Source organism: Squalius cephalus (assembly GCF_949319135.1).
Source record: "Squalius cephalus genome assembly, chromosome: 4".
In the NCBI taxonomy this organism is placed as follows: Eukaryota; Metazoa; Chordata; class Actinopteri; order Cypriniformes; family Leuciscidae; genus Squalius; species Squalius cephalus.
The window spans coordinates 44450435-44465426 of NC_137125.1; the positions used below are offsets into that span (position 1 = coordinate 44450435).

At 35.4% G+C, this 14992-nt stretch overlaps 2 protein-coding genes across 2 annotated transcripts; both read left to right on the forward strand.

Moving 5' to 3' along the window:
* Nucleotides 1–231: 231 nt before the first annotated feature.
* twf1b (twinfilin actin-binding protein 1b) lies at nucleotides 232–8875 on the forward strand. The gene is made up of 9 exons (XM_079868679.1): nucleotides 232–346; nucleotides 1086–1163; nucleotides 1935–2113; nucleotides 3167–3262; nucleotides 3356–3460; nucleotides 5894–6019; nucleotides 6272–6422; nucleotides 7014–7135; nucleotides 7260–8875. Exons 1-9 carry the CDS (start codon nucleotides 322–324, stop codon nucleotides 7425–7427), a joined length of 1050 nt encoding a protein of 349 aa, XP_079724805.1. The 5' UTR covers nucleotides 232–321; the 3' UTR covers nucleotides 7428–8875.
* A 791-nt stretch (nucleotides 8876–9666) lies between these two features.
* Nucleotides 9667–13921, forward strand: pus7l (pseudouridine synthase 7 like). The gene is made up of 9 exons (XM_079868203.1): nucleotides 9667–9746; nucleotides 9993–10761; nucleotides 10851–11010; nucleotides 11846–12041; nucleotides 12129–12227; nucleotides 12321–12402; nucleotides 12615–12907; nucleotides 13107–13160; nucleotides 13247–13921. The coding sequence occupies exons 2-9, from the start codon at nucleotides 10002–10004 to the stop codon at nucleotides 13532–13534; spliced, it is 1932 nt and encodes a 643-aa protein (XP_079724329.1). The 5' UTR covers nucleotides 9667–9746; nucleotides 9993–10001; the 3' UTR covers nucleotides 13535–13921.
* The last annotated feature ends 1071 nt before the right edge of the window (nucleotides 13922–14992 follow it).

A 14992-nucleotide genomic window follows, 5' to 3' on the forward strand; every position in this document is an offset into this window, starting at 1 on the left:
TTTTAGAAATAAAGAAAGTATTTTATTATTTCATTAGTCTCGTTTATTTTATTTTTTAGGGCAACTTTAGGAAGTTGCTTTTTAAGGCAACTTCTGTTATAATTTTTATATTTACATATATTTATAAAAATTATATTTATAGAGTTTATTCCTAAAAAAAAAAAAAAAAAAAAAAAAAGCACAAGCACACGCACGCCGCAGTGGGCGGGGTCACGTAATGACATCACATGACAGGCTTATCAAATTACTGTAGTTCATTCTCCTACTTCCGTGTTCTTTCACTACTACCTTCAACCAACCGGCCGACGCAAGAGAACGAGAATGTCTCATCAAACCGGCATCCAAGGTAAAATCCTTTACGATCTTTTATCGCCGATTCAAATAACGTTAAGTCGGACGGAGTTTAAACATCGCTGTAATGCATGTTTCTTTATTTGGCGATTGTCTGTAAACAGAATAACCTGTTGTGGACGTTGCTGAGACTGATTTGCCTTATATAGTTTTATTGGGAGCTAGCAGTAAACAAACCAGAGGCAGACAGTGAATCTGTGTCAAGTGTACTCTGCCTTTTGCTGTTCTAATATGGGCATGCAAATAAACTCCGATTGGTCTTTCACTATCAGTGTGTGTGTAGTCGGACTGGAGTTGAGGATTGAGCACTCATAAGGAAGACAGCAGGTTTCAAAGGTCCAGCTGTAATAACCGTGTCACCTTTATCCAAAGCTGTTGCCAGGCATTATGCAATGGACATCTGTTTAAGTTATATTGATTGAGCTTTTACTGCAGTGGCGTTGTGTTACCATGACAACACATTACTATGAATCAATGCATTTATGCTAATGGTTTAATTAAAGATCACTTTGCATGATAATATTGTGATTTCTGCAAAGATTTCAAAGAACATACTCCAGGAATGGACAACAGTCTCCTAAAACTGCCCCTAACAATGCCTCTTTAGATTTCTCGCTTTAGTTCATCAGCCAAATTTCAATTCCGTTATCCAGAGATGGTCAGCTTTGTTTCGGATCAGAATAAATGGATTCATTGTGTCCTGTTCTTTCTCGCCCTGTGCTTTCTCTTCTCAGCTACCGGGGAAGTGAAAGAAATCTTTGCAAAGGCTCGGAATGGAGAATATCGGCTCATCAAAGTAGTGATTGAAAATGGTGAGAGAACAGTTTTACTTAATTTGACACATCAGATCAGATGTGCAAACATTTATTGAAACCTTTTTATTTCACTTGCATTTTCAATTGGACATGACAGAAACATTAAAAAAGTTTTCAATTTAGAACCTTACGATGTTTTAAGTTAGTTCCAAAGTTTTCTGAAAAATAAAATTACATCTTTATTCTTTTATTTTCAGCAAACATTCTTTTACATTCACAAATCAAGACTAAAGGCCCATTCACACCAAGAACAATCACTATAAAGATAACTAGATTAGCGTGCTGAAGTTTTGTCGTCTGCTGCTTTAAATGCTCTAGCTCTTTAAAGTTGAGTGGATTCTGATTGGCTGTCAATGTTTTTATCATTCATCAACTGAAAAAAAAAATTGTTGTGAAAATTATAATTTTTTTATGATGTTTATAACTACTGGTATATCTTCATTGTTGATCGGCCTTGGTGTGAACAGGCCTTTACTCAATAAAAACCATAATTTTATTTATGAACACAAAACAAGAAACTTTGAAAAAGGGTTTCAAATTCCTTTATCTGCCCAAATCTTCTGTTTGCTCGTGCTTTATGTTCACTTTGTTTTATTGTTGTTTTTTGTTCTTTACCTCACATTTTCTGAGCTGTTGAATAATGCTCTGTACTTTTTGTTTTGCGTTTGAGTGAACTAAATAGAAGATTTAAATAGAAAAAAGGATGTATGTCCATGTATGACCAAAGACTCATATCACACTTTCCTTTCCTCCATTGTCTTCCTGTAGAGAAGTTAGTTCTTGGCGGAAGTAAACGGGCTGCCAAGAAATGGGACCAGGAATGGGACAGCTATGTTCTTCCACTCCTGGAGGACGACATGCCCTCGTACCTTCTCTACAGGTTGGATTCCACCAACAACCAGGGTTACGAGTGGATCTTTCTGGCCTGGTCTCCGGATCACTCTCCAGTGAGTTTGTTTGTTTGCATGATGTCTTCGTCTTTCAGCTCGTATGAGGCCAAAGGAAATCATGAGATGACACCACTCAGTGCTTTTTAATCCATCCACTCCATATATAGTGTCTCTGGTTTAAAGCTCTTTAAAGAAATATCCCAGTTAAGCCTGTCCATATTAAAACAGCCTATTTTATAGTACTATGTGGATATGATCATCAAGGATATTGTACCATTGTTATAACAAAAGAGTATGTGTAAAGTGAACGTGGATATCTATGGAGATCCACTAGTACTGTGATCGTTTACAGAGTGAAAATATCAGTTATGCTCATATAATGGAGTCTTTGCATTGAAGAAAAATATCACAGTACACACACACACACACACACACACACACACACATATATATATATATATATATGTATATATGTATGTATATGTGTGTGTGTGTGTGTGTGTGTGTGTGTATGTATATATATGTGTGTGTGTATGTGTGTGTGTGCATATATATATATATATATATATGTGTGTGTGTATATATATATATATATATATGTGTGTGTGTGTATATATATATATATATATATATATATATATATACACACACATATACATGTATACATTTGGTTTTATGGAAAGCATGGGTCATAGGGTGACCTGATATAGTGCTACAAAATTTGCCATTCTAATTTTTTCCCTCAATGTTAAACAGAGAGAGACTGAAACGGCCAGAGTCTCATTCGCACCCAAATAAGTCTTTCATGCTGATTGTGAGCAAGATAAAATTGCTCAAACTGCTCTTCTATTACAAAACAACTTTAAGGTTGATCTGGAAACAGAAATAATATTAATGTTATTATTATAATTGTATTGAGTATTCTTATTACATGTTGTCATTTATTTATTTTCTTCATGTATTGCTTTTTTATATTGTTGTTATATATGTTTCCTTGGTTTTTGATCATCCCTGTTAAAAGTTCTTGGTTACAGATGCATGTTGGCCTGTTAAAATACATTTATCTGATCCTAAAAAAAATCAGAAACCTATTTTTTCATTTTCTTTCAGGTCCGACAAAAGATGTTGTATGCTGCTACGAGGGCCACGCTGAAAAAAGAGTTTGGTGGTGGCCACATTAAAGAGGAGATTTTTGGCACAGTGAAGGTATGACATATATCAGCTGCCATTTTATTCAAATTCTCTCATGAGCGAATCTCAGCCGTTGGTTTCCCCACTAACGCGTCTCTTTCTGGCCAGGATGATATCTCTCTAAACGGCTACAGGAAGTACCTCACCTCGCAGGCGGCGCCTCTGCCTCTGACTGCAGCAGAGGAGGAACTGAGGCAAATCAAACTCAATGAGGTAATGCTGACATCAGTGTAAACACAGCGTGGGTGTACACCTTAGTCAGGCCCTGCTGAGGTTTTATTAAAATAATGTGAAAACCACATCATTCCAACCGTCCGCCTCAGGCCTTTTGTATCCAGTAACTTCATGACCTGAGGTAAAACACTGTTTCGTTTGGCACAAAATCGTCTCTGTTAACTGAGGCTGCTCTTTTAGAAGCCATTAGGCCAGAATGGTTTTAGTGCACTACACTGCATTGTGAACTAAAGATTGGTAGTTTGTTTGCTTAGCAATATGCATGTTGTAGATCTGATATATTTGTATATATCTTGTAATGCAGTTTGTTGTTTTGATCTATTTACAACATCATGTCAAAGCCTAGTGTATTAACATGATTTGTGGAAAAGAGTCTGCTAAAAACATAAATGTAATATCTGACCTCAAACATACGCAGACTAAAAATAGAGAAGCTCAGTCCCATGCACTCTCTCTCATTTAAACCAGCTTCTGGAACCAATTGCTAAGGATGCTGCTGGCAGTGCATACAAACTCCCATAAACCATAAAAGGATATGCTCTGACTCTTAAACGCCTCATTGGCTGTTGCAAAATGACAGGCAGCTTAATGAACCAATCAAAAGGCTCCCTGAACTCCCTTTGAGCAGCAGCTGTGGGAGAAAGATAATACTACACTAATCTACATGTATAAGAGGAGAGGAAAGCAGCTTTGTGATGTTTTATTTTTATTAATTTGTTGAAAGAGAGATTTTATAGATGGGTGGATGAAACGCTGGTCCCAATCCTAGATGAAAGGAGTCAGAGAAGCAAAGCAGGAAGTTCATTCAGTGGGGGAAACACAGAATGTGGCGTGCAGTGTTGACATGTCCATTTTTATTGTGTATATAATATAAATATATTTAATATTATTTATGTTTTGTGACATTCAAAAGTTTGGGATCATGAAGTTTTTATTTTTACTGTTTTTGAAAAAATTCTCTTATGCACACCACACCAAGACTGCATTTATTTGATCAGAGAGTAAAAACGACAATATTACCATTTAAAATAAATGTTTTCTATTTGAAAATGTTATTTTTATTCTTTTGATGGCAAAGCTGAATTTTAAGCAACCATTACTCTAGTCTTCAGTGTCACATGATCCTTCAGAAATCATTCTAATAATTTCAAGTTTATTTATTTGTCATATATACAAAAGTCAAAGACAATTTGTACATTGAAATGCATTTGGTTGAGGCTCAGGCTTTCAACAGTAGTGCATATATATATATATATATATATATATATATATATATATATATATATATATATATATATATATATATATATATATATATACAGTGCTATGCATAAGTGAATACACCCATGCTAAAGTTGACTAAAAAGAGGAATAAAAAATCATATTTTGGAAATTGAACTTAATGCCTTAATTTAAAAAATTAGGAAAAATCCAACCTTTTAGGACACCAATTTTCTTTGTGAATGAATAATGTATCGTAAATAAATAAATGTTCTTCCTTAAAATACATGGTGCATAAGTGAGTACACCCCTATGTTAAATTCCCATAGAGGCAGGCAGATTTTTATTTTTAAGTATTTTTTTAAAAATTTTTTTAGGATAAAGTTCCCTTGGCCTTTGGAATTAAAATAGCCCCACATCATCACATAGCCTTCACCATACCTAGAGATTGGCATGGTTTTATTTCAGTTAGCCTAAAAGCTAGTTTGATTTGCATTGAGAGATGATCTTATGGAAAGTACCCCATGCCAATCTCTAGGTATGGTGAAGGCTATGTGATGATGTGGGGCTATTTTAATTCCAAAGGCCAAGGGAACTTTATTTTAAGGAAGAACATTTATTTACGATACATTATTCATTCACAAAGAAAATTGGTGTCCTTAAAGGTTGGATTTTTCCAATTTCCAAAATATGATTTTTTATTCCTCTTTTTAGTCAACTTTAGCATGGGTGTATTCACTTATGCATTGCACTGTATATATATATATATGTATATATATATATATATATATATATATATATATATATATATATATATATATATATATATATATATATATATATATATATATATATATACCATTCAATACAATTTTGAGAAAGAAAAAAAGTAAGTAGTTATTTACAGTAAAGTATATAAATATGGCAAACAAATTGTATGTTTACTTAGTATATTAAATAATAAAGTGTGTAGTATGTGCAGTGTTTTAAAGTGCAAAAAGCTCTTTGTAAAGGAAAGGTTTGTGTGTAAAGGTATGCAGTGCAATAACCTGTAGTAGACAGAAGAAGAATAAACTACACCATGAATTGTAGAGCTCTGGTTCCTAACTAATCATTTAACAATCATTGTGACTGTTTTGGTTATTATAGGTCAGTGCATACACATTGTTAAGGTTGTATGTGTGTTTTCAGTTGCAGACAGACGTCCATGTTGACACAAAGCAGCAGACTCTTCAGGGAGTGGCGTTCCCTATGCAGAGAGAAGCTATTCAGGCTCTGGAGCAGTTCAGGGAGAAAAGGATTAACTACGTTCAACTGGTACTTCAGGCCTTTTTTTCCCTCCACCACTCCCAGAATCTCTGTACAATAGCATCTTATCTCTCTTTTTAACCCTTTGTTCTATATATTGCACTTAAAGAAATAACACCTGTGCATAATGGCCTGAACTTGTTGACAGACTGGTTGGGCTGACTCTTAGCCACACAACCCCCAACATGTGACAGAATTGAAATACATGTTGTTGAGTAACTATTCAATGATATTTATTGATCATGTCCATCCCATTAACAGGAAATAGATTTTCCTAAAGAATCCATCAAGTTGTCCAGCACGGCTCCTACGGATCTGAAAGATCTGCCTAAGAGGATCCCAAATGATGCGGCTAGATATCATTTTTTCCTCTACAAACACTCTCATGAAGGAGACTACCTCGAATCCACAGGTAATCAATTGTTTATAGATGAAAAAATTATGTATAAATACGTTCTATAGAATGTGTGTGTGTGTATATATATATATATATATATATATATATATATATATATATATATATATATATATATATATAGATATATTTTACATTTTTCTTTGACTCTTATGCTTAGTGAGGCTTCATTTATTTGATCAAAAATACAGTAAAAACTGTAATATTGTTATAATTTAAAATGTTTTCTATTTTAGTATATTTTGAAACGTAATTTATTCCTGAGAAGGTAATGCTCTTCTGAATTTTGTCATAAAGGATTGTCTCAAGGCTTAGCTTTGTTTCCTACAAATATCATTTTCTTAACAAAATTCCTTATATAATTGTTTAATTTTTCTGTTAAAATCCTTGATGCAAAATACATTTCTGTGAAAATTAACACTGCATAAGATATCGAGATTTGTTTTTAGAGAATGTATCATTGATATGGATGCATTTTGTCTTTCTGCACTTTTTTCCACTTATTGTCAAGTGTGAACAAGTTAAAAACAAGTTTTTTAAAAAAAAAAGTGTTTTAATGCTTTTTTTTGTGTGTGTTTGTGTTTCCAGTGTTCATTTACTCTATGCCTGGTTATAAATGCAGCATCAAAGAGAGAATGCTGTATTCAAGCTGCAAAAACCCTCTCGTAGACACAGTGGAGAAAAACTTGGGCATTGAAATTGCAAAAAAGGTATTATATGCTCGCCTAACCATTTTTACTGCAGTATTAAGTGCATTACAGCATAAATTCCCAATCAGACTATTTACAATAATGTTAACGTTATAGTTTCTCATTTAATTCTTCATCCTTTCAGCTGGAAATTGAAAACGGGGATGAACTAACCAGTGATTTCCTGTACGAAGAGGTCCATCCCAAGCAGCATGCGCACAAGCAAGCTTTTGCCAAACCCAAGGGGCCAACCGGGAAGAGGGGGGTCCGTCGAATCACGCGGCCGCCGGGGGACGGTGGCGATGACGATTAAACCTCTTCCTATTCCGAGATTGACAGTGGTACATTCCACTTAGTCTAATGAATCCCCGTCCTGAAACAAATTTCCATTTTCCATTGACTCATCTAGACCACAGCCCTATAGACTGATCTATGCACAAAGTAAAACACTAAGCCTGTGAAATTACATTTTGTAGCTTGCAATATGATACGCTATGTCGAAGAACACAGATTGAGGTACACGAGAATGTATTTTACGAAGCTTCACTTGCATTCAAGGATGCCGTCTGTGATGTTCCTGGTAATAGTTTTAACACTATTATGCTGTTTACTTGCATATTAGCCAATATTATGATGTAGAGTGCAATACTGTTGAAATAGATACTCCATTTAGTGCTTGTTTTCCAGAAATAGATATTGATTTTTGAGGAAAACCCTTTTTGAAGAAATTTTTTAAGAAAAAAACGTTAAGAGATGGTTTCCCATAAACAGATATCCGATCTAGTCCAGGTATATATTGCACGCCAATGGTAGCTTTCCAGTAAAAATACATTTTTAGCTGAGGAGTAGCGTTTATATTTATCCAGGAAATTGGCTTTGGAGATTAGGCAAGATTTATGTTTGGAAAACAAGCCCAGAAAATTAAACAGTCCACAGCCGTGAATCTTGCTCCATGTGGTTGTCTGATCAGGAAGGTCAGAAGTTCAGATCTGTTGAATGAGGCCATAAGCATTATTTATTAACTTTCTGATTGATTAGGTTGAAAAATTTCTTAAAGAGCGACCAAATAAATCACTTGACAAGCTCATCAGTATTCTGACAGCCACTGAACCTTGTAGCGAGAAGGTAGGGATGATTTCAATGAAGGATTTGCCAAGAATAATGTGCTGAAAATGTTCCAATACCTTTTTAAATATGTATTAATTCTTAAAAATTGGTCTTGTGCTTTTTTTTTTTTTAACGTAGGATTGTTTAATTATAGAGATATGATTATAGTAGAATCAGTCATAACACAAATCTGAAAAAGCTATTAGCTATTTTTCTTCTAGTGAAGACTAAACCTGCAGAGATACTATTTTTCTAAGCCTGTACAGCTGTTTGTCCAGATGGTGTCGTTGTCTTAACATCTTGAACTGAGTGTCCATGGTTTCGGGTTTATGGCCATCCTGTCTGTCTGAACGAATGTTTACATGTCAACTAATGGTCAACTTCCATTTCATGCCATTTGCAACCACACTAATGTATACAGTGCATGTTCAGTTCGCTTGAGATGCTGTTGAAACCACTCATAAGGGAAGGGACTGTAAGTTCCAGCTGGGACGGTCCATCGGCTGATTAACAACAGGCAAACCACTATTAACATTTCTCCTGTGTAAGGGTATTATGAAGTCTGGAACCGAATCATTGTAGAGTCTTAAATGTCTTTTTCTATGCATTGTATAAGAAAGAAGAGAGAGAAAAATAAAAAAGATTTGAAGATATACATTTGGAGTCATCTATCTATCTATCTATCTATCTATCTATCTATCTATCTATCTATCTATCTATCTATCTATCTATCTATCTATCTATCTATCTATCTATCTATCTATCTATCTATCTATCTATCTATCTATCTATCTATCGCATGAATAGTGCATGTTTATTTTGTTTCAATTTAATTTTAGTTTAATACATGCTATTTTAATGTGACAACATCCTTCACAAATTTTGTAATCAGTACATTAGATAGCAAAAGGATAGAAAGTGTTTAATTTAAAAAAATATATATATATGCGAGTAAAATATATTATAAATATATATATATATTCGTCATTGAAAGGGATAGTTCACCCAGAAAATGACAACTCTGTCATCATTTACTGCACCTTCCATGAATTTCTTTCTTCTGTTGAACACAAAAGAAGATAGTTTTAATAATATGGGTAACCAAACAGTTGATGGGCCCTAGACATCTATCTATCTATCTATCTATCTATCTATCTATCTATCTATCTATCTATCTATCTATCTATCTATCTATCTATCTATCTATCTATCTATCTATCTATCTATCTATCTATCTATCTATCTATCTATCTATCTATCTATCACATGAAGAATAGTGCATGTTAATTTTGTTTCAATTTAATTTTAGTTTAATACATGCAATGGAAGACAATTGGGGCCAGAAACTGTTAGGTTACTGACATTCTTCAAATATCTTATTTTGTGTTCCGCAGAAGAAAGAAATTCATACAGGTTTGGAAGATGGGAGATCTAACCCTTATGATGCTTGCAATTTTGCTTCTGTGCCTTTAAGAGCGGTACCACGTGCTGCGGAAGTAATCAACTGTGACAACAATAGCACGCGGTGAGTGAACGCACTATTTTCGCATGCATTTTTTATTCTTTTATGACGTAACAGTTTTTAACGCACGAGCCTTTGTAACAGTGATACGACCTTTTCTTATGTAATAATTGTAATGTTAACACGATTAAATCCGCCTTTCCATTTCATTATACCTTTACATCCAATGTTTATACAACAAGTTGATACATCTCTAACATGATAATAAAATGATTTGGTGAATTAATAGCTAAGTGTGCTTTTGTTTAGACCTCAAGAATGGAGAGGGACACTCTCCACTGTTTTATATCAGACCATGAAGGTTTCTATGGGACTATAAAAAACTCACCCCAAGACTTTGTGGTTATTGAGATTAACACACATGGACAACTTGTTAACAGTCCTAATGTTCAGGAAGAACACACAAAACAACCTCAACAAAGTCAAGCTAATAAAAGGGGTGATGCATTAAAACCATCTAAACCAGATGACACTGACATTTTAAATCAGGATTGCTTTGATCTGAATCTAATCCTGGGTCCAGCTATGAACGAAGAGTTGGAACATTTCACTAACAAACTGAGAGCAAATCCAAATGAAATTTGTGACCAAGAAAAGGTGGAACTGTCTTTGGGTACTTATCCTGATAAGCACCTGAGAGCTGTTGTTCACAGAGCAGTACGATACAACTTCCCCTTCCTTCAGACTTTAACCAACCAATCAGAGATTCGGGTCAGAGAGGACCCAGACTTCAAGGAGCTCGCCAGTTTAGCCTCTGAAGGAGAAGCTGAGGAGTTCTTCAGGTTCATCGATGCCAAAGTACCCGGCTCTGTGTTCACCTTCCTGCCCGATGATAGCAAGGAGCACCGAACTTCAGTTCATCATTTTGTTAGCAGACGGTTTGGAAAGCTTGTGGAAACCAAGAGCTTCATCGACCAGCAGAAGACTTCCATTACAGTGAGACTAAGGGAGAGAAGTAAACAGCCCAAGAAGAGAACAATAGCAGACTGTCAAGAGGAGGGGGTGACATTATACACAGGTGAGTGGAGAAGACACATTACTTTTCATCATTTATAACTGATCCTCTTTGGAAATCAGCCTTAAATGCAAGTCTTCATTTCCCCTCAGCTTTCACGCTGCGGAAGGAGAACTTGGAGACTTTGGAGGCCATCAGCTACATGGCTGCAGTACTTGGAGTGCTTCCGTCCGATTTTACCTACGCAGGAATCAAAGACAAGCGAGCCATCACCTACCAGGCCATGGTGGTGAAAAAGATCTCTCCAGAGCGGTAAACAGCCTATTGGTCAATTAGCCCAGTCTTTTCCCATTGGTTAATTAGCCCAGTCTTTTCCCATTGGTTTTTCAATTTTCTTGAACATGATTAAAAAAATGAGTTAGTGGAAATGTCTTGTTGACCATGTTCTGAACCCCAGAGGTTTTCAAACTGAGCTCTGGGGATACCCAGGCTAGGGAATCCTAAATTTGAAAGAATACAACATTTCTGGACTGTAAAAGTTAATGTTAACTTTAGATATTAATGAAACATGTAACAGTGATTTTAATATTCACATGTAACAGTGATTTTAATTTGTTACCGTTAAACTATTTTGCTTTCTAAAATGGGTCATTTTATATCCTTACCTTAACAACAAGAAAAAAATCTTAATAAAATTAAATATTGTAAAATAAACTGCATTTTATGAGAAAAAGGTCAGAGAAAAATAAAAAGATTTGAAGATACCTTTAACTTCGTTCATTTTTTGGGGTTCTGTAATTATCACAATGACCTACAAGATTTTTTAAATGGCAAATATGTTGTTCTATTAAATATATATATATATATATATATATATATATATATATATATATATATATATATATATATATCCCTGTATATTTTGTTTTACTACACTAACAGTATAACAACCATTTACGTTTCAATTAATACAACTAAAATAGTTGTTTACATTTTTATAATTTCAAACAATTTTTCTCACATAGTTTATAAAAATTTAGACATAAAGATAGACATAAAAATTTGAGGGTCCTTGTCATCAAAAAGTTTGAAAAGCCCTGTTTTACTTCACTCCATTTAGATAAATATATAAAAAATCTATTGGCAGGTTGCTGGACAAAGTCTCAGAGTTTGAGCGGAGAGGAATGCAGATCTCTCATGTCCGTCGTGTGTCTGAACCCCTTAAGCTTGGCAGACTCCAGGGAAATCACTTTGATCTTGTCATAAGAGACCTGAAGCCTCATGGGAAACATGGACTTGCAGAGCTGCATCAGCTTGTGAAAGAGGCAGTGGAAAATGTGAAGGTAATTATGTGCATGTTCACCAGCATTTAATGAATCATTGAAATGGACAAACACAACGGTTAAATTTTTTTTTTGTTTGTTTTACAGAACAGAGGCTTTGTGAATAATTACGGTCCCCAGAGGTTTGGAAGTGGATCATGTGTCCAAGCAGACCAAATAGGACTTGCGCTCTTGAAGGAGAAAATAGTACCACTTCATGCCATTTATTTCCATTTAACGTCTAAATTTGGTGCACCGTCTTTTGTTTGAAAGCACTAAAACGGTTTGTGTTTTGAGCAGGAGGCTTCTGTTAAGCTGTTCTTCACCCCAGAGGATGGCGATGACCTCCAGAACAAGGCGAAACGTCATTTTCTTCTCACAGGTCTGTGCTGGGATTTCTCTGACAGCTGAAGTTTGTAATAGTTCACCCAACAATTTAAATTCGGTCATTTTTTGCTGATCCATCGTTTCGTTCCAAACCCGTTTGACGTACTAGTCTTTATATAGATAAATAGTAAACATTGTTGCTTTATAGATTTCAGTTCCTGTGCATCCAAAGAACAACTAGCCGTTTCCTTACATCTCTTTCTTCAGGGAATGCCAAGGAGAGCTTGGCACTCATGCCAGCTTACAAAGCAAGAGAGCGGCTTATGCTCCGTGCACTCCACCGGTATGGCAGCGGGCAGGAGGGTTGCATACGCGGCTGGCTCAGTTTACCCCACAGCATGAGGGTCTTCTACCTCCACTCTTACTGTAGCAGAGTGTGGAACGAAGCAGCCAAATACAGGCTTCAAAAACTGGGCTTAAAGACTGTCCATGGAGATCTGGTTCGGGCTAGATGTGAAACGGGACTCAAAAGCACCACAGAGGAACTGAACGCTCCACAGGTTAGGAAATATGGATATATAATATATATACTAGTTCTTTAATCATAAATGTATATTGTTTTTTACATAATTTTATATATAAAGAGAGAGAGAGAGAGAGAGATATATCATATTATTTATATATATATATATATATATATATATATATATACACAGTATATATATTATTATTTTATTTGTGGTCATATCAACAACATAGGTCCATGTTGTGACCTCTGAGGAGGAGAAGGATGACGTTTTCTCATTAGACCAGGTACTATGTTCAAATGTCTCTTTTTCTCTTGCTATCTGCTAACCATTACCCATCAGTTTCTTATGTTTCTGCTGGTTTTCTTCAAGGTGATTCTTCCGATGCCAGGAAATAGTGTCAAGTACCCAGAAAACCTGCTGGGCCAATGGTATCAGGACAGATTGGCTCAGGATGGCTTGGGGTCATGCCGTTTTAGAGTGACTCCTCTTAAACTCAACGTCCCGGGGTGTTATCGCCCCCTGCTCGCAAAGCCCCAGAACATCACATACAGCTTGCGGACTGCGGAGGAGCCAAGTCTGTCACTAACCTTTGACCTGGATGCGTCCTGCTACGCTACTGTGTGTCTCGGAGAGATTATGAAGCGTAATCTTTCATAGTTCGTTCATTAAGGGTTATTAAAAGATGTTTACAGTCTAAATAATATGGGTCTTTGGTAACGTGAAATATGAGAGGCTGTTGAGAAAGCATTTTTGCTCTCTGAGGGATTAACCACATTTACAAGAAAAGAAGAGGAACATCTGGATAACAAACCATTCCATAACTATGGTGTCTGGAAGAAAAACATTTGCCTTTCATTAAAACCAACAGATAAACATCGATTCAAAGTATTCCTGTGGTCTGTATCATGTGCCTTGGGGATTTTAAAGTATGTACTGCGTCAATGCCATCGATGAGGAGGCTCCGAGTCATCTATCTGGAACTCTGGATGGATCTTGAAGTTTACATGCAAAGATTTAATAAAAATCTTATTGACAGTTCTCATTATTTTTTGGTCATGCTTTCAGTACTTTTAAACAAATGAGTGACATCTGACATACTTATGTTGACATACTTGTTGATAAACGAATTAGAATATTTTCTCACATTAAAAACGACACATACTTTAACATTTTCATACTAGCAAAAGTCTCTCACATTGACAAACAACTGATCATCAGCTCCCTCTTGTGGTCAATAAGTTTACTGCTTTAATAATTCAAACTACAAACCTGAGATGGCGAGTCGAAAGTGAGAGGAATTCAATTTAATGTTCTACAACAAATCTATGATCTTGCCAGGGTCTCGACCAGCAGAGCAACATTGATCTAGTAATTTTGTTAAATGATCCAGATCAGCTCTCAGTGACAAACTCACAATGTAAACATTAAATGCATCCTTTTTTCCTTCTTAAAATTACTTCTATACAGATAAAACAATGAAGTTCATCATATAAATGGACACAGATAATGAAGTATAAGGCTCACTGGCTAATCATTTGTCCATCATATGTGGAGTTCTTGGTTCAAATCCCACAATGATAACATTTTCATCATGTACCACAAAGCTCTCAAGAAAAACCCATCCAAAACATCCTTCAACAGATTCAGTGACTCAAGCGATAAAGCATTACCTTTTAATAAAGTAGTCCTGAGTTTGAATCCTACTATTGCTGACATTACATTGTTGTTTTAATTAAAGCTGTAACTAAAATGAAAAACAACCAAGCTTAACCAACTCAAACATCACAAAGTCTGTAGCTCTTGGTTCAAATTTCACAATTGTTAAAATTGTTCCCTCATATACCACAAAGCTAAAAACACACCCAAAACATATTTTTAGCTTGTCAAATTCAGTGGCTTAAGAAATAATACACTGCCTTTTAATACTGAAGTCTTGAGTTTGTATCCCATTTGAGTTTGAATGCTGTAGCTAGACTGAAAATCAACCAACTCGAACCAACTCAAACACCACTGTGGCTCAGTGGCTAATTGCTTGCCTTATAATGCATGGTGGTCTTTGTTAAAATCCCACAATTACTGAAGATATTCATCACAGAAAACAAACCCTCAATAAAA